At 29.0% G+C, this 21308-nt stretch overlaps 1 protein-coding gene across 1 annotated transcript in view; it reads right to left on the bottom strand.

Moving 5' to 3' along the window:
* The window catches only part of LOC145297759 (uncharacterized), a 125098-nt gene that overhangs the window by 73610 nt on the left and 30180 nt on the right, over nt 1-21308 (bottom strand). The window contains exons 2-3 of the mRNA XM_080144001.1: nt 19663-19742; nt 6478-6602 (exon numbers count right to left, since the gene is read on the bottom strand). Of these exons, the coding sequence (XP_080000127.1) occupies nt 6478-6602; nt 19663-19742 (205 nt within the window). The remainder of the gene's footprint in view (nt 1-6477; nt 6603-19662; nt 19743-21308) is intronic.

Genomic DNA, 21308 nt, shown 5'->3' on the forward strand with positions numbered 1-21308 from the left:
TCAAGTGCAAAAGTCGACACTCTACTGTCAAAACTCAAGTCCAAAAGTCGACACTCCACTGTCAAAAATCAAGTCCAAAAGTCAACACTCTACTGTCAAAAATCAAGTCCAAAAGTCAACACTCTACTGTCAAAACTCAAGTCCAAAAGTCGACACTCTACTGTCAAAACTCAAGTCCAAAAGTCGACACTCTACTGTCAAAAATCAAGTCCAAAAGTCAACACTCTACTGTCAAAACTCAAGTCCAAAAGTCGACACTCTACTGTCAAAACTCCATTCCAAAAGTGGACACTCTACTGTCAAAACTCAAGTCCAAAAGTCAACACTCCACTGTCAAAACTCAAGTCCAAAAGTCGACACTCCACTGTCAAAAATCAAGTCCAAAAGTCGACACTCCACTGTCAAAAATCAAGTCCAAAAGTCGACACTCGACTGTCAAAACTCAAGTCCAAAAGTCGACACTCCACTGTCAAAAATCAAGTCCAAACGTCAACACTCTACTGTCAAAACTCAAGTCCAAAAGTCAAAACTCTACTGTCAAAAATCAAGTCCAAAAGTCGACACTCCACTGTCAAAAATCAAGTCCAAAAGTCGACACTTTACTGTCAAAACTCAAGTCCAAAAGTCGACACTCTACCGTCAAAAATCAAGTCCAAAAGTCAACACTCTACTGTCAAAACTCAAGTCCAAAAGTCAACACCCCACTGTCAAAACTCGTCCAAAAGTCAACACTCTACTGTCAAAAATCAAGTTCAAAAATCAACACTCTACTGTCAAAACTCAAGTCTAAGAGTCAACACTCCACTGTCAAAACTCAAGTCCAAAAGTCTACACTCTACTGTCAAAACTCAAGTCCAAAAGTCGACACTCCACTGTCAAAACTCAAGTCCAAAAGTCAACACTCCACTGTCAAAACTCAAGTCCAAAACTCAACACTCCACTGTCAAAAATCAAGTCCAAAAGTCAACACTCCACTGTCAAAACTCAAGTCCAAAAGTCAACAGTCCACTGTCAAAACTCAAGTCCAAAAGTCGACACTCTACTGTCAAAAATCAAGTCCAAAAGTCGGCACTCTGCTGTCAAAACTCAACTGCTGACAACACTTTCATAGGCTTTGAAAAATCAGGCTTTTTATATCCAGTCGTAAGCATCTTATTTGCATATTAGAGAAAAATGCGGTTAATCTTTTTTTTTTTTTTCATTTTTTTTTTCATCTGCATTGAACTTTACAGACCGCACACAAACAGATTTTTACTATTTTTTACGAGTTAAATTACAGAACAGCAACTTTTTTTGCCTTTGGTAACATTTCAGACCAACCAAACAAAGAATATGCGTGCTGTAATTCTTGTACAGTGTTATAATGGCGGAATGGCTTTTTCCGGCCAAGGGAAATAACCTGTAGCATTTTATTACCGCTAGGAGGTCTTTGGGAGAGATAATGCTAGAGGAGTAGAGGGAAGGGTTCATTGGTAATTTAAAACTATAACACGTCCTGCTCACGTCAACCAGCTTCCGAGTGTTAAACACGATGAAAACTCTAGGCATCATTATTGACAGGATTGCTGTGTAAGAATTGCGATAAGCGAACAACTCGTGCTTTATATATAAAACTCGTGTTATATATATATATATATATATATATATATATATATATATATATATAGAGAGAGAGAGAGAGAGAGAGAGAGAGAGAGAGAGAGGGGGGGAGAGTTATTTTATTTTAACAAGTCAAGAAACATTTTTGAACTAGAGAAACTTATCCTGCCTTGACAGAGTTCAAAATAGACTTTGTAGCCTAGTAGAGGATGTCCTTTTCTCTTTCTTGCAACCTCTCTCCAACAAAAGAGACATTGCGAGCCTATCTCTGCTCTATCGTTATTTTCCAGCAGTATTCATCCTAGGACGTACTTGGTTCTTATGCAGGTAGAGAATTGCATCGGCAGTGAAATGCTGGAGCGGTAGAGGGACCCAACCATTTTTCCAGCAACCTTGACAACAGATATGATGTACGTGTTCCATTTCAGATCAGGAGTAAAGGTCAGATCTAGAAGCTTGTCAAAACATGGAGCATTCCCAAGGCGAGAGCCAATTACTTGAGTTGCAGAGGATGCATGGAGATGTGTTTCTGACGTAAAGCATCAACCAGAATTTAACTACAACTTTTGAGAAATTCTTCAGACCAACGCCGTCGTGGTCTCCACGAACTTCATCAAAAGATGAGATTCCTCCAAAAGGGCTCTTTATCATCATGCAACAGCCATGATGGATAATTTCCATTTTTACCTAAACAAGGCAAAGTGCTACTTTGATGCAGAGGGTTACTATCTGAGACATAATTTGCAGGGACGCTATGTAATGAGTTAGGCAGCAAGATATCTATTCACATTACACTTGAACTTCTGCATGTCAGTACAGTCAGGGAATCAGGAACCTGGAATGGAATTCCAAGGTTTGCTTTTTGTCAGGCTTGACGGGAGTATTTAAGTCATAGAGGTATAAGAGACAAGAAGAGTAGATAGAGGGAAAACGAAAGAAGAGAAGGGGGGAAACTAAGGTGGAATGTGAGAGAAGAGAGAGAGAGAGAGATAAGAACGGCAGAAGAAGAAAGGAAGAGTTAGAAGTGAGTGAGAAAGGGCAAGAGTAGAAAAGAGAAGGGAAGAGGAAGGGAAGAAAGAGAGAGGAAGGTAGAAGAAGAGAGAGGGAACGGAGAGGGGATTAGGGATGAAGAGGAGGGATGAAGGGGAAAAGGGAGGCGGGGGCGCGATGAGAAAGGGGGGAAATAGGAGTGGATAGAGGGAGTATAGTAGAGAGAGAAGAAAGAGGAGAAGAGTGGAAAGGAAAGAAGAAAGAGGGGGAAGAGGGTGAGGAGAGGAGAGACGGAGCAGAGGAGGGGGATAGAAAGTCAATGAGAAAAGAGAGACTATATGGGACGGAAAAGGGGAAGGAGAGGAGAGATGAGAGATGGAGAAGAGGGGCGAGGAGAAGGAAGATGACAAAAGAAGAAGAGGGAGAAAAGAGGAGCGAAAAGGAAGGGGAATGAGAGGAAACAGACAAATGAGAGAGAGGCAGGGAAAAGAGAGTGAGCGAAAGGAGAGGGGAGAGAGAAAGAAGGGGAAGGTGGAAAGGAAGAGTGATGTCAGATGGGGAGGAAGGACAAAGAAGAAGTTGTGAATAGGGCAGAAATGGGGAGGTTAGTTAAAATAGAAAAAGAAGTTTTAAAAGAAACCTATTGCACGAACTGTTTAACTCTACCTACTTGGTTGTCCATACCCCTCCTAGGCAACGCCAGGAAACCATGCGAGTGGACACATATCAATTATAAAACAGGGTTCGTCTTTATTTCAAGACTTCCTCTGGATGAATGAAATTAAAACAAAACACCAGTACAAATATTTGAAAATATATTTTTGATGTAATGAAATGTATGACCGTGTTCCATTTAAGAAACGGAAAAAGTTATTTATGACATATCTTTTTAAATATAGTAACGTCTATATGACGTTATAAAGAAATCTGTACTCACTTTGAAAACACTATGCCCCCCCCCTTTTTAATTTCTAATGACTTTTTCCATTTCAGAAATTAAACAGGGTCATTAATTTCATTACGTCAAAAATATATTTTCAAATATTTATACTGGCGTTTTCTTTTCTTAATTTCATTCATCTAGAGGAAGTCTAGAAATAAAGACGAAACTTGTTTTATCTTATAAAACGTTGATAAACACATAACTTGTTTTTTTCTTTTTTTCTATCTCTCTCTCTTTTAATCTCTCTCTTTCTCATATATATACATATATATACACACAGATATATATATATATATATATATATATATATATATATATATATATATATATATATATATATATATACATATATTAAGTAATGTGATTGATAATTTAAAATTTAAAAATCAAATTATAATTAAATTAAAAATCCGTTTCATAAGAAGGAACAACAACAAAATCAATTATCTGTACGATCGTTTCGGAAAACACAATAAAAAGCATTGTTTTCCGAAACGATCGTACAGATAATTGATTTTGTTGTTGTTCCTTCTTATGAAACGGATTTTTAATTTAATTATAATTTGATTTTTAAATTTTAAATTATCAATCACATTACTTAATATTGAATTAGCTCTAGGATATTTACCTATCGAGCTTATTATATATCTAAATTACAACAAGCACTTTCTCTTTCCTGTATTTTAATTAAACTAGTAATTTCACTGTTACATTGAAATACACTCAGCTTTTTAGACTATTGTTCTAATCTCCTTTAAATTATACATATATATATATATATATATATATATATATATATATATATATATACCATCTCCCCTTGCATCATTCTCCCCGTTTATTCCGTTGCATTCTATGCATTGTCATTATAGTTATTAATACTACTATTACTACACACAGACACACACACATATACATATATATATATATATATATATATATATATATATATATATATATATACTGTTTTAACAAAAACTAAGACTTCAAAAAATGGATTGATAGCAACAAAAAGTGTATTTCATTGTTAGTTACAATTGTTTCAAAACCATTTAGACAAATTCAAACATTATATCGTTTGAAAATTTTCACAAGAACAGCCTTTCTTCAGACTTGTTGAATAAAAAAAACGCTTTAACAATAAAACATTATGGAAAACATTTCCCTTATAAGGAACAGAAAATAATCGAAACAATTTTACCTCAGTCGCATCCTTGCAAAGTATTTTTTAAAGATTTATATATCTACCTATTTTCGTATCTCTATTTTCAAAATCATACGATGTTGCCACTAATTATCTATAACCATTTAATATGTTTTATTAATACTATTCGTTGATTTCTACATTTCTTTATTTAATTTAACTTATTTTTTAATTTTTTATTATTTTGATTTTTATAATCTGGTCATATCAGCTAAGTTAAATCGTTACGATTCTATGTTAGTTTCGTATCCGGGAATGCTTTGTTCATTTACAAATATCGGTTATCTTATTTATGTGATTTAAGAAAAGTTTTAGTTTAAAACGTATTTAATAAAGAAATAAAGTTTAACATTATACTTATTTCATTCTCATTCTTGATTTAAAATTAAGGATCTCAATCTATTTTTTATTTTTATTTTTTATTTCTTTATTTTCTTTTGTTTTCTCCTATTAAGATAACCGATTATCGGATATTTTAGGTGTAGAAGGGAAATAACTCCGTAAGTTCGGGATTTTAAAGATTTAGTTGAAATTATAAGCTACTAAAATCCTAATAAGTACTCATAACGGTGAAAGGGAGGTAACCAGGGCCGTTCGATGTTTCTAGTTTGGTAAATTCCTAATATGCATTTATGATTTATTTATTAATCAAACAGATCTAATTAAAACTAGGCTAAACTATTCAAAACATAAGTTTTTAAAAACATATCTTAACCCTGATGCTAATTTTATTACCATAAATTTAACCTACGTTTGCCATCCATCCATAATTTGCTGGGGTTATGCGTGGCTTCTAAACATATTTACAATTCAGGAATTACGTTCATAGATACTTAATAAATAATACATAACCCATTAATAAGTATTCTAATAATAAAACTGATCTTTAGTTCCATCTACGTTTTACTTCAATGAAAGTCGGAGTTCACCTTGTTTTTTTTTTTTGTTTTTTTTTTTGTTTTGTTTTTGTTTTTTGGATTTAATCGTTCAGAACAAGAGTAATATTTAACAAGATATGATTTTTAAAGTTTTACTGATCTAAAAACAGTATCAAATAATCCCCATTCTTTAATTACTAATTATTTTTTTTCTATTGCTAATTTTATGTTAAGCTATTTTATTTACCTATAACCATTTAAGTTTTTAAAACATTTAGATTAAGAAAAGTTTTAGTTTAAAACTTTATGAAATAAACAGCAGATTCTCTACAGTGCAATGTAGGCTACACTGTATTATGGATTAAGTCACTGCAGAGAATCATGAGAAGCTTCCCTCCAATGCATTATGGTGGATCTTCGATTAGTGTGTGCAGTCAGCGCCAACCCTATTCAGGGTTTAACCGACTTCCTCCGAAGTTTCATGGGAGTATGAAATTCACAAGTGGTCCCCAGTCGCATATATATCCCCGTTAGGGGAGATTACGACGTTAGGTTATTGCAACTTTTTGCAGGGAGGTGTCGACGTCCTCCTACATACAGTACCTGGACTTTCCAAATTGGTCACCCATTTTAGTAATGAGCAGGCTCAACGTTGCTTAACTTCGGTGATCTGACGGGGACCGGTGTGTCAACATGATTATGTCGTATAACGGTCTTCGATTAGAGAAGACAATGAATCGATTTGATTGAAAAATAGGCGATTTCACCGATTTCGATGGAACAATTATTGATTATATTAAGATCCCGGCTAGTTTCGTATAGAAGAAAGATAAAACAATTATTAAATATGATACGTCACTTACAGAAATCAATATTGAATATTGGATTCTCGATATCTGTCACCCCGCAACGGGGTTCTTCCATTTTTTTAATCGTGGGGTCATCAAGTAGTCCAGTTATTTCCAGGCCAGTGAAATTTTGAAATTTTCTGGAAAATATCAATAAAAAAAATTTAAAAAAATGCTGTCAATACATTAATAAAATTGCATGTGCTTTGGGTACTTTTCCACGATTACAATCATACATGACGGGGACGAGATATATAACGAAGTACATAGCGACGACGACGACGACGACGACGACGACGACGACGACAACGATGACGACAACGACCCAATTACTTGGGGAGTTCATATTTATAATAGAAGGGATATAGAGTCGAAGAGAGACGTGTAATAAAGTGTTCTTTAAACACGGAGAGGAGATACCTTATTGATGAGGCGGATACACTCAACATTTTGGAAGGGGTTTCAGATAAAGTTCGATATTCAAGATGATGGGACAGCGTCATGTTATATAAAAGCAGAAGACAAACAACATGAAAATATTTAAGATACAATCAAAGGGTTTCATATAACGTTCATTTACCAGACGATGAAGACAAAAACACATTACCTTGCGGTTGATACAAGTGAAGACAAGACTTACTGTTATACCGGCCTTCCTTAAACAGAGGAATTTACACCGATTAGCACTATAAATAGCGCTAGTAATTCCAACACCGGTGAGAGAGATGCAACTGCACTTCAACTGCTAGCCGAGTGCCCAGCAGATATACACGCTTTCCTATCTTTGTACATTATTGTTAATACACTTGTTCCTTAGCTGAATCTTGACTTGATTGTTCCTTTTTTCACTGTTGTTCCGCGACACAATACTTACATAACAATATGAAAACATTTATTTCCAGCTGGTAATGAGAATGATCAGAATCCGATGCCGTGTTAGATTTCTACATTTGGGTGAAGGTCGAACGACGGCATTACGAATATGCATGCGTAACGTAATAGATATTGGTTCATGTTTTAATTTTTAGCTTTGTAGAAAACATGTATTCATAGTTCAGGCATTAACGGCAGAGGCAAAAATAAATCGTGAGCTAAATGTTTTGGTTTCGATTCTCGGTGGTGGTACACAAGTTATTGTTTATTTTATTTTTTTTTTTTTTTTACTTTTTACATCCTTACTATATATTTGGTCCAATATAATCTATTATATATATAAACGTGGACGTGTCTCTGTGTGTGTCTGCGTGTGTGTGTGTGTGTGTGTGTGTGCGTGTGTGTGTGTGTGTGTGTGTGTGTGTGTGTGTGTGTGTGTGTGTGTGTGTGTGTGTGTGTGTGTGTGTGTGTGTGTGTGTGCCTGTGTACATTTTCCTAATCAATAACTCTGTCAAGTTTCAGTCTACGGACTCGAAATTTTATATATAGGGTACTGAGATTTGGGAAAATCTTTGTAATCCGTTTTCGGCCATAAAGTTTGCTGTTAAGGGGTCAACGTTCAACGATTTGACCTTTGAGAACTCTACCAAACTCCTCCGCCAATTTTGGGTCTAAACACTTGAACTTTTAGAGCTTTGAGTTTGTCCAAGTACTTACCAATAAAGCACTTGTTAAAAAAGGCACTGGGATGCCACATTTCAGCGATGGGGCAGATGTTGAATTTTTCGCCGATAGTGCGGGATTTGTTAAGTTGGCAACTCTTTTTTGAAATCTACCTAGGAGGGAGAGCCTAATGGCAAATGCACCAGCCCAAATGTGGCACCAATATTCCATGCACGGGCGAATAACGCCTTTTTAGAGACACAGGATACTATCAGGTGTAAGTAACCTTAATGCAATTTCTTCAAAGTATTCCATGTATACATTGGCCAGTGTTGGGAGCAATGGTGACCTTCTTCCTGCTGATGCATATCAGATCTCATAATAGAGTATGTAGTTTCGTCATATTACATCGACGAAGCGTTATGAAAATAACAAGAACAGTAGTCCAAATAATGAAAGTATTTTTTTGTTTGTCGCGATTAATTTATTTCCAATTAATTTATTTTACGATTAATTTATTTTACGATTAATTTAATTTACGATTAATTTATTTACAATTAATTTATTTTACGATTAATTTATTTTACGATTAATTTATTTTCCGATTATTTTGATTTACAATTAATTTATTTTACGATTAATTTATTTTACGATTAATTTATTTTACGATTAATTTAATTTACGATTAATTTACTTTACAATTAATTTATTTTTCGATTAATTAATTTACGATTAATTTATTTTACGATTAATTTATTTTACGATTAATTTATTTTACGATTATTTAAATTTACGATTAATTTATTTTACGATTAATTTAATTTACGATTAATTTTATTTACGATTAATTAAATTTACGATTAATTTAATTTACGATTAATTTAATTTACGATTAATTTAATTTACGATTAATTTCATTTACGATTAATTTAATTTACGATTAATTTAATTTACGATTAATTTAATTTACGATTAATTTAATTTACGATTAATTTCTTTTACGATTAATTTAATTTACGATTAATTTAATTTACGATTAATTTAATTTACGATTCATTTAATTTACGATTAATTTCTTTTACGATTAATTTATTTTACGATTAATTAAATTTAGATTAATTTACTTTACGATTAATTTAATTTACGATTAATTTCTTTTACGATTAATTTATTTTACAATTAATTTAATTTACGATTAATTTAATTTACGATAAATTGTTTTTACGATTAATTTGATTTACGATTAATTTATTTTACGATTAATTTAATTTACGATTAATTTAATTTACGATTAATTTATTTTACGATTAATTTAATTTACGATTAATTTAATTTACGATTAATTTCATTTACGATTAATTTCTTTTACGATTAATTTAATTTACGATTAATTTAATTTACGATTAATTTAATTTACGATTAATTTAATTTACGATTAATTAAATTTACGATTAATTTAATTTACGATTAATTTAATTTACGATTAATTTATTTTACGATTAATTTAATTTACGATTAATTTAATTTACGATTAATTTCATTTACGATTAATTTCATTTACGATTAATTTTATTTACGATTCATTTTATTTACGATTTATTTAATTTACGATTAATTTAATTTACGATTAATTTTATTTACGATTAATTTATTTTACGATTAATTTAATTTACGATTAATTAAATTTACGATTAATTTTATTTACGATAAATTTATTTACGATTAATTTCATTTACGATTAATTTAATTTACGATTAATTTAATTTACGATTAATTTAATTTACGATTAATTTATTTTACGATTAATTTAATTTACGATTAATTTAATTTACGATTAATTTATTTTACGATTAATTTAATTTACGATTAATTTCATTTACGATTAATTTCATTTACGATTAATTTCATTTACGATTAATTTCATTTACGATTAATTTTATTTACGATTATTTTTATTTACGATTTATTTAATTTACGATTAATTTAATTTACGATTAATTTTATTTACGATTAATTTATTTTACGATTAATTTAATTTACAATTAATTAAATTTACGATTAATTTTATTTACGATTAATTTATTTTACGATTAATTTATTTTACGATTAATTTAATTTACGATTAATTTAATTTACGATGAATTTTTTTTACGATTAATTTGATTTACGATTAATTTATTTTACGATTAATTTAATTTACGATTAATTTAATTTACGATTAATTTATTTTACGATTAATTTAATTTACGATTAATTTAATTTACGATTAATTTAATTTACGATTAATTTCATTTACGATTAATTTAATTTACGATTAATTTAATTTACAATTAATTTAATTTACGATTTATTTAATTTACGATTAATTAAATTTACGATTAATTTAATTTACGATTAATTTAATTTACGATTAATTTATTTTACGATTAATTTAATTTACGATTAATTTAATTTACGATTAATTTCATTTACGATTAATTTCATTTACGATTAATTTCATTTACGATTAATTTTATTTACGATTAATTTTATTTACGATTTATTTAATTTACGATTAATTTAATTTACGATTAATTTTATTTACGATTAATTTATTTTACGATTAATTTAATTTACGATTAATTAAATTTACGATTAATTTTATTTACGATAAATTTATTTACGATTAATTTCATTTACGATTAATTTAATTTACGATTAATTTCATTTACGATTAATTTAATTTACGATTAATTTATTTTACGATTAATTTATTTTACGATTAATTTAATTTACGATTAATTTAATTTACGACTAATTTAATTTACGATTAATTTATTTTACGATTAATTTCTTTTACGATTAAATTTTTTACGATTAATTTAATTTACGATTAATTTAATTTACGATTAATTTAATTTACGATTAATTTAATTTACGATCAATTTCTTTTACGATTAATTCAATTTACGATTAATTTAATTTACGATTAATTTAATTTACGATTAATCTAATTTACCATTAATTTAATTTACGATTAATTTATTTTACGATTAATTTCTTATACGATTAATTTAATTTACGATTAATTTCATTTACGATTAATTTCATTTACGATTAATTTAATTTACGATTAATTTAATTTACGATTAATTTTATTTACGATTAATTTAATTTACGATTAATTTAATTTACGATTAATTTATTTTACGATTAATTTAAATTACGATTAGTTTAATTTACGATTAATTAATTTTACGATTAATTTAATTTACGATTAATTTAATTTACTATTAATTTATTATACGATTAATTTAATTTCCGATTAATTCAATTTCCGATTAATTTAATTTACGATTTATTTAATTTACGATTTATTTAATTTACGATTAATTTAATTTACGGTTAATTTAATTTACGATTAATTTTATTTACGATTAATTTAATTTACGATTAATTTATTTTACGATTAATATAATTTACGATTAATTTAATTAACGATTAATTTAATTTACGATTAATTTAATTTACGATTAATTTTATTTACGATTAATTTTATTTACGATTAATTTATTTTACGATTAATTTAATTTACGATTAATTTAATTTACGATTAATTTAATTTACGATTAATTTAATTTACGATTAATTTCATTTACGATTAATTTCATTTACGATTAATTAATTTTACGATTAATTTAATTTACGATTAATTTAATTTACGATTAATTTATTTTAGGATTAATTTATTTTACGATTAATTTAATTTACGATTAATTTAATTTACGACTAATTTAATTTACGATTATTTTAGTTTACGATTAATTTCTTTTACGATTAATTTATTTTACAATTAATTTAATTTACGATTAATTTAATTTACGATTAATTTAATTTACGATTAATTTAATTTACGATTAATTTAATTTACGATTAATTTATTTTACGATTAATTTAATTTACGATTAATTTAATTTACGATTTATTTAATTTACGATTAATTTAATTTACGATTAATTTATTTACGATTAATTGAATTTACGATTAATTTAATTTATGATTAATTTAATTTACGATTAATTTAATTTCCGATTAATTTAATTTATGATTAATTTCTTTTACGATTAATTTAATTTACGATCAATTTCTTTTACGATTAATTTAATTTACGATTACTTTAATTTACGATTAATTTAATTTACGATTAATTTAATTTACGATTAATATAATTTACGATTAATTTAATTTACGATTAATTTATTTTACGATTAATTTCTCATACGATTAATTTATTTTACGATTAATTTACGGTACGATTAATTTAATTTACAATTAATTTAATTTACGATTAATTTCATTTACGATTTATTTCAGTTACGATTAATTTAATTTACGATTAATTTAATTTACGATTAATTTAATTAACGATTAATTTAATTTACGATTAATTTAATTTACGATAAATTTATTTTACGATTAATTTATTTTACGATTAATTTAATTTACGATTAATTTAATTGACGATTAATTAATTTTACGATTAATTTATTTTACGATTAATTTAATTTACGATTAATTTAATTGACGATTAATTTAATTTACGATTAATTTAATTCACAATTAATTTAATTTACGATTAATTTAATTTACGATTAATTTAATTTACGATTAATTAAATTTACGATTAATTTAATTTACGATTAATTTAATTTACGATTAATTTAATTTACTATTAATTTAATTTACGATTAATTTAATTTACGATTAATTTAATTGACGATTAATTTAATTTACGATTAATTTATTTTACGATTAATTTAATTTACGATTAATTTAATTTTCGATGTATTTAATTTACGATTAATTTACTTCACGATTAATTTAATTTACGATTAATTTAATTTACGATTAATTTAATTTACGATTAATTTAATTTTCGATTAATTTAATTTACGATTAATTTAATTTACGATTAATATAATTTACGCTTAATTTGATTTACGATTAATTTATTTTACGATTAATTTAATTTACGATTAATTTAATTTACGAATTATTTAATTGACGATTAATTTAATTTACGATTAATTTAATTCACGATTAATTTTATTTACGATTGATTTAATTTACGATTAATGTAATTTACGATTAATTTCATTTACAATTAATTTAATTTACGATTAATTTATTTTACGATTAATTTAATTTACGATTAATTTAATTTACGATTAATTTAATTCACGATTAATTTATTTTACGATTAATTTTATTTACGGTTAATTTTATTTACGATTAATTTCATTTACGATTAATTTCATTTACGATTAATTCATTTTACGATTAATTTAATTTACGATTAATTTAGTTTACGATTAATTTAATTTACGATTAATTTAATTTACGATTAATTTAATTTACGATTAATTTAATTTACGATTAATTTAATTTACGATTTATTTATTTTACGATTAATTTATTTACGATTAATTTAATTTACGATTAATTTAATTTACGATTAATTTATTTTACGATTAATTTAATTTACTAATTATTTAATTTACAATTAATTTCATTTACGATTAATTTAATTTACGATTAATTTAATTGACGATTAATTTAATTTACGATTAATTTAATTCACGATTAATTTAATTTACGATTAATTTAATTTACGATTAATGTAATTTACGATTAATTTAATTTACGATTAATTTAATTTACGATTAATTTTATTTACGATTAATTTTATTTACGATTAATTTAATTTACGATTAATTTAATTTACGATTAATTTCATTTACGATTAATTTCATTTACGATTAATTTAATTTACTATTAATTTAATTTACGATTAATTTAATTTACGATTAATGTAATTTACGATTAATTTCATTTACGATTAATTGAATTTACTATTAATTTAATTTACGATTAATTTCATTTACGATTAATTTCATTTACGATTTATTTCATTTACGATTAATTTAATTTACGATTAATTTAATTTACGATTAATTTAATTTACGATTAATTTAATTTACGATTATTTTAATTTACGATTAATTTAATTTACGAGTAATTTTATTAACGATTAATTTAATTTACGATTAATTTAATTTACGATTAATTTAATTTACGATTAATTTAATTTACGATTAATTTCATTCACGATTAATTTAATTTATGATTAATTTAATTTACGATTAATGTAATTTACGATTAATTTAATTTACGATTAATTTAATTTACGATTAATTTAATGTACGATTAATTTTATTTACGATTAATTTAATTTACGATTAATTGAATTTACGATTAATGTAATTCACGATTAATTTAAATTACGATTAATTTAATTTACGATTAATTTAATTTACGATTAATGTAATTTACGATTAATTTAATTTACGATTAATTTATTTTACGATTAATTTAATTTACGATTAATTTAATTTACGATTAATTTAATTGACGATTAATTTAATTTACGATTAATTTAGTTTACGATTAATTTTATTTATTATTAATTTAATTGACGATTAATTTTATTTACGATTAATTTAATTTACGATTAATTTAATTTACGATTTATTTATTTTACGATTAATTTAATTTACGATTAATTTAATTTACGATTAATTTAATTTACGATTAATTTAATTTACGATTAATTTAATTTATATTAATTTTATTTACGATTAATTTCATTTACGATTAATTTCATTTACGATTAATTTAATTTACGATTAATTTCATTTACGATTAATTGAATTTACGATTAATTTTATGTACGAATAATTTAATTTACGATTAATTTAATTTACGATTAATTTAATTTACGATTAATTTTATTTACGATTAATTTAATTTACAATTAATTTAATTTACTATTAATTTAATTGACGAATTATTTAATTTACGATTAATTTAATTTACGATTAATTTAATTTACGATTAATTTAATTTACGATTAATTTTATTTACGATTAATTTCATTTACGATTAATTTTTTTACGATTAATTTAATTTACGATTAATTTAATTTACGATTAATTTATTTTACGATTAATTTATTTTACGAATAATGTAATTTGCGAATTATTTAATTTACGATTAATTTAATTTACGATTAATTTATTTTACGATGTACCTTCAATAAGTTCTCATACCTTTTTGTATAGGCATTTAAAGATGTCGTAGATTTTTCAAAAATCAGTATGTTATTGTTATGCATCTTATGACATGGGAGGCCAATTTTTATGATTTCAGGGTCGAATGAACAGCTACAGTAGAAATTGGAATACACCCTACTAAAGCCTGATTGTCACAGGTGATCAATTTTTTTAAAAAAAAGTCTGGACGTGAGGACACTTTAGAAGAACGATATGCAACAAAATTCTGTTGGAAAAAAATGCCACGGAAACGTATGGAATTCTTCAGACTGCATTTGGACCATCTTGCATGACTCGAGCATCAGTTTCTGAGTTGCATAAGAGATTCAAGGAAGGAAGGAATGAAGGAAGGGAGACTGTGAGGAATGATGAGAGTTATGAAAGGAGTAAGTAAGTCAGAACACCAGAGTTAATTAGCCAATTAAAGAATTTTTAAGAATAAGGACCGTCGTGTGGCTATAGTGACAATAAGTGCACGGTTTGATGTGAGTGTGAGAACTGTACATAATTATTCGCGAGGAACTGACGATGCGGAAGATTTGTGCGAAGTTTGTCCCAAGGGGGGCAGTTCACAACTCCATCCTATTTGACAAATTTGAGAATACATTTTCTTTATCACCATTGCATATATTTTTTGTCACGTTTAACATTTAGATAGCATCTCTGCTCTAACGTTATTTTCACGGCAGGTGCCCGACTTAGCTTCATTCTATCCCCCCCCACAAATTTTCCGTAGTCTCTATCTGTACGTAAAACTAAACCTAAATTCTATGAGCACGGTTTATTACCTAGAACTGCTCGTCTGTGGGGCGCAATACCGTGGAGCTGTTTCTCGGCTGACTATAACATAGTCGTATTCAAGTCCAACCTAAACAAATTCTTGATGAGCCGTCTTTTTTAAATAAATTAAATTCTATCGATTATCATAGTGTCGTCTCACCTAACACTCATTTATCCTCATCCTTGAATAGCTTCTGGACCTTGATAATTGATGACTCTATAGTATATGTACTATTATATAACAGGAACTTTTGTGTGTGTAAGAGAGTTCATTCTCTATGAACTCGAAAACGGCTGGGCCGATTTTTTTTAATTACAAACGAACGTACTTTACGTGCCTGGCAGTGTTCTTAGATAGGTTTTCTATTAGAATGTCTTATATCGATAATCGAAATAATCTGATGACAGAAAGAACAGGCGATTTTAACCAAAGTTAACACCTTACACAGCCTAACATCACAAGTGCATTTGAGTAGTTTTATTACCACACAGGCCAAAAGGCTCAACATATAAAATCAACAGTAGGTTCTTTGATATGACAGAGACGCGTTCGAAATGAATGTTTCTGTTTAGAGCACAACTGAACCATGATATTTGACTTTTGCAATTTTAAACTTTAATCTAAGCCATTATATATAAAAAAAATCATTTTATAAAATCGATAGTCGGTTTTCTACAGTGCAATGTAAACTACAATATATTATGGACTAAGTCATTGCGAGGAGGTATGTGAAGCTTCTTCCTCCTGGTGCACCTCGATGGGTCCCCAATTAGAGCAGGCTATTAATCGATTTTATAGAAAAATGGGAAATTTCACCGATTTTGATGAAAATAAAAATATGAGAGTGTGAAACATTCGTTAATCATCATTCAATCCCGAGCAACATCGAGTCTCTCTGCATATATATATATATATATATATATATATATATATATATATATATATATTTCTTATCGTTGAGCACTTTCAGTTGAATTAAAGTCGGTCAATTTAGCTCTTATCCATAGATCATCGTATAACGATTAGATCACTCTCTGACTGACTTAATGAACATTTAAAAAAAAAATTAAAATGTTTAAAATTCAACGCTATTTCACGCGGTTAATGGTAGCCGAATGGATACGGTCTCCGCTAATCGAGCCAGAGATGCCTCGTGTTGCGGGGTTCGAATCGTTCGGCTGGTGTTAATCGTGACACCCTGCACTGAAAAATCCCGAAAGGATGAAACACTAGTGTCTGTAGGCATTTAATTATTATAGTAAAAAATAATTATGACAGTCCCTTTAAGAAATTCATTTCTTATCGTTGAGCACTTTCAGTTGAATTAAAGTCGGTCAATTTAGCTCTTATGCATAGATCATCGTATAACGATTAGACCAATCTCTGACTGACGTAATGAACATTTAAAAAAAAATTAAAATGTTTAAAATTCAACGCTATTTCACGCGGTTAATGGTAGCCGAATGGATACGGTCTCCGCTAATCGAGAGATGTCTTGTGTTGCGGGGTTCGAATCGTTCGGCTGGTGTTAATCGTGACACCCTGCACTGAAGAATCCCGAAAGGATGAAACACTAGTGTCTGTAGGCATTTAATTATTATAGTAAAAAATAAATATATATATATATATATATAATTAGTTTGTTTTTTTTTGTTTGTTTTTTTTTTAAGAAATCCAGCTGAGTGCTCAATTATATGATAGTAAGAGCGTATTATATTTTGTTTACAGAAAGTTTTTTAGATGAGACAAGTCATTGGTACCGTCGGTTTCAAACCCAATAATAAGGACCGTTTTAGATACCTATATCAAGCTCTCTTCAGCCAATACTCATCTCTAGGTGAGTATTGGCTGAAGAGAGCTTGATATAGGTATCTAAAACGGTCCTTATTATCGGGTTTTAAACCGACGGTACCAATGACTTGTCTCATCTAAAAACTATCTGTTAACAAAATATAAAACATATATATATATATATATATATATATATATATATATATATATATATATATATATATGCCTAAAACTAAGTAAAAATTCCATAAGCACAGGTTTCTTTTCTCAAAACTGCTCGTCTGTGGAACACAATACCACAGAGGTGCTTTTGTAATTTTGATTTCGAATGATGTATTTTCAAATAAGGTTTCGTTATAATACCTGTATATTATTTAAAGGGCGTTTTTTTTTTCGCGCTATATAATCATTTAAGTTACAATCGTTTTAAAACAATTATGTCTTCTTTTCAGAACGTTAAATACAAGATAGAAAAAAAATCAAATACGCACAATTTTCTTATTTCAATTCAAGCTAGGTTGAAACAGCTACTGAAACAGCTCGCGATATCAAAGAAGTGTTTGGCCCAGAAACCATTCTTGAATAAACAACACAATAGTGGTTTTAAAATTTTCGTAGCGACGATGCATAACCGTTCGAGAACTTGCTTCTTATTTAGACGTAACGTATACGACGATTTCCAACCACTTGAAAAAGATTTGAAAAACAAAAATTTGATAAATAAGTGTCTAACGAATTGAATGACAACCAAAAGAAACGCCGTTATGATAAAAAAAAAAAGACGAGTATAACAAAAACACCTGGACATGGAGGCGAAAAGGACACATAAACCGAAAAACTGAATCTCTAATAACGGCAGCACAAGATAACTCGATAACAACCAACCACATCAAAGCAAAGATCGACAAAACACAAGAAAACAGCAAATGCAGACTCTGTGGACAAAGAGACGAAACGATAAACCATATAGTAAGTGAATGTAGCAAACTAGCCTAAAAGTAATACAATAACAGGCACGACCAAGTAGGAAGGGCAATACAGTGGGAATTATGCAAATTGCACCTCAAACGCACGGACAAATGGTATAAGCATAAGCCAGCAACAGTACTTGAAAACGAGAATCACAAAATCCTATGAGACATTGGCATACAAACAAATAAACCCATCCAAGCAAGAAGACCGGATGACGTAATAATTAACAAGAAAAAAAGTCTTGCCCGATCGTAATCTTTGCTGTTCCAGCTGACCACAGGGTGAATATTAAAGAAAAGGAAAAACAGAGTAAATACACCGAGCTGGCTAGAGTGCTGAAAGGGATATAGATGATAGAAAAAAATCAAGATAGTACCTAGGAACAATTCCGAAAAACTTTGGAAAAAGAATGGGAGAGATTGGAATCAGAGGAATGGCTGTAAAGATATATAACGAATAACAATAATGAAAACGGCTGAAATATCAAGGAAAACCCTTGAATGCGGAAACTAATACACATAAGCCACAGGCACGGGCTAAATGGGTCAAAGGGTCAAGGAGGATGGAAAGACCGAGGAAAGAGTACTGACCAGACCGCCGCTGGACAAGTGTGAAGAGAACTGGGACCTTGCGGAGGCATATTACTCAAATTCCAGTGGAGACCAATTGCCGCTGCTAGCGAGAAATCAATGGTAAACGGCTGTTGTGATAATGCAAATTCATTTGTAAATGATATCAGAAGAGGTGAAGAGTACTGGAAAAATGGGGAGACTTGTTTTCACCCAGTTTTCAGGGAACACCACAGGTTGTTTTCAAGGATAGATCCTTTATGACCTGTGTGAAAGTTCCTTGTGAGCCAACAATAACAATAATAATAATAATAATAATAGCAACAATTCCAACTGAATCAGCAGGTCCAGATGTTGCATAGCTGCAACCACTTTAATTTTTATAAGAAGAATAGCTTACTTGAGTGCTTCTTCCTGTTCGTAAGGGTCCGCTGAGGTAAAGCGGTCATCGGAAAGGTAACCATATTTGACTAAAAAACTCTGAAGAAACAAAAAAAAAAGTTAGTTATTAGTAAGGCGTGAAAACAGGATGGTGTCTGTACCAAATTGCACACATCATATTCATTCGTGTAATAAATATCACAATAAGTTTTACAAAAAGAATTTTACAAAACAATTGAAAACAAAATTACACAATGAATTTGAAAAACTACATAGGTGCAAAACATGCTGTTAACTGACATTTTTTCGAAGTCTTTTTACGACAGCGATTTTTTTTTCGAAGTCTTTTTACGACAGCGATTTTTTTTCGAAGTCTTTTTACGACAGCGATTTTTTTCGAAGTCTTTTTACGACAGCGATTTTTTTCGAAGTCTTCTTACGACAGCGATTTTTTTCGAAGTCTTCTTACGACAGCGATTCTCAAACAGGATTCACCGGATCACTAGATTCTCCAAGAACAAGGGAAGCATGCATGGCCCTCCGTGAGTGCACAGTGAACGAGGCAATAAAAAATGACTAAGTTCAGCATTTGTGCCCCCCCCCCCCATTTAGCCCCCAAAGTCGCTAGGGGACGTCAGATCCTGGTGAAAATGAACAAACGGTACAGTTTTAGGTCTTAACATATGTAAATTTGAGTTCTGCACAATGCAAACAAAGAAATGACTAAGTTCATCATTTTCCCCCTCCCCCATTTAGTCCCAAAAGTCCCCAAGGCCTTAACATATTTAAATTTGAGTTCAGCACCAAACAAAACTGCTAAATAGACATACACAGAAAATTTTGGACAAATATGGTAAAACAGTACCCAAAATGGAGTGTTTTTATTAGCCCTAAAAGAACCCCACACCCAAGAGTTATCGCAAAATATAGACAAACAAAATTATATAGGAATCAGTTAGTTACAACTTTTTAGAAAGTTTTATAAAAATCAATTTTTTTAATAAACACAAAAGTGTCAATTTTAACCGTTTTAACTCAAACCGCACCCCTAGGGGGGCAACCGGAGTTTCCCGGGAAAATCCGTTTAGTTACTTTTTTACTCATATCATGTTTAATGTTTGTGCAATGTACAAAAATTCCAAGGCGTAGTTATTGAGAAAAGTGCGGACAGACAAACGGACGAATGGACGAACGGACAAGGGTTAATTTACGGGTTCACCCTTCTTTTGTCGGTAGACCAATAAGTGAGATCGTCTAATGCAGTTTATATTTACGTTTATATACGCAATGTTATCGAAACACACATTAGTCACTAGTATTATAGAGGGGTTAGAGTTGCAGGTGGCAGAGGGGAGGGGCGGTCGGCTGTCTTGGTTGCGAAGATGACGTCAAAGGACAATCAGTCAGATCCTCGGTTAAGGCAGCGATCCTGGATCTAGATGCCCTGGGGATGACGTCAAAGAAGTTCTAAAATAGGAGTACGTAGAATCCCCGCCATTTCAGACAATGAGTGCTGGAACGTTCTGATGTCATCAGCTCCAATAAAACAAGGCAGCCAGACAAAAATGAAAAAAGAGAAGCGACGACCACGGGTGAGTAAAGAGGACACCCCATCTCTCTCATTCTGCACACACACCCCTTCTTGTGGCCGCTCCATGCTGTCAG

Source organism: Euprymna scolopes, chromosome 18, assembly GCF_053919585.1.
Source record: "Euprymna scolopes isolate OS-2025 chromosome 18, ASM5391958v1, whole genome shotgun sequence".
Taxonomy (NCBI): domain Eukaryota; kingdom Metazoa; phylum Mollusca; class Cephalopoda; order Sepiida; family Sepiolidae; genus Euprymna; species Euprymna scolopes.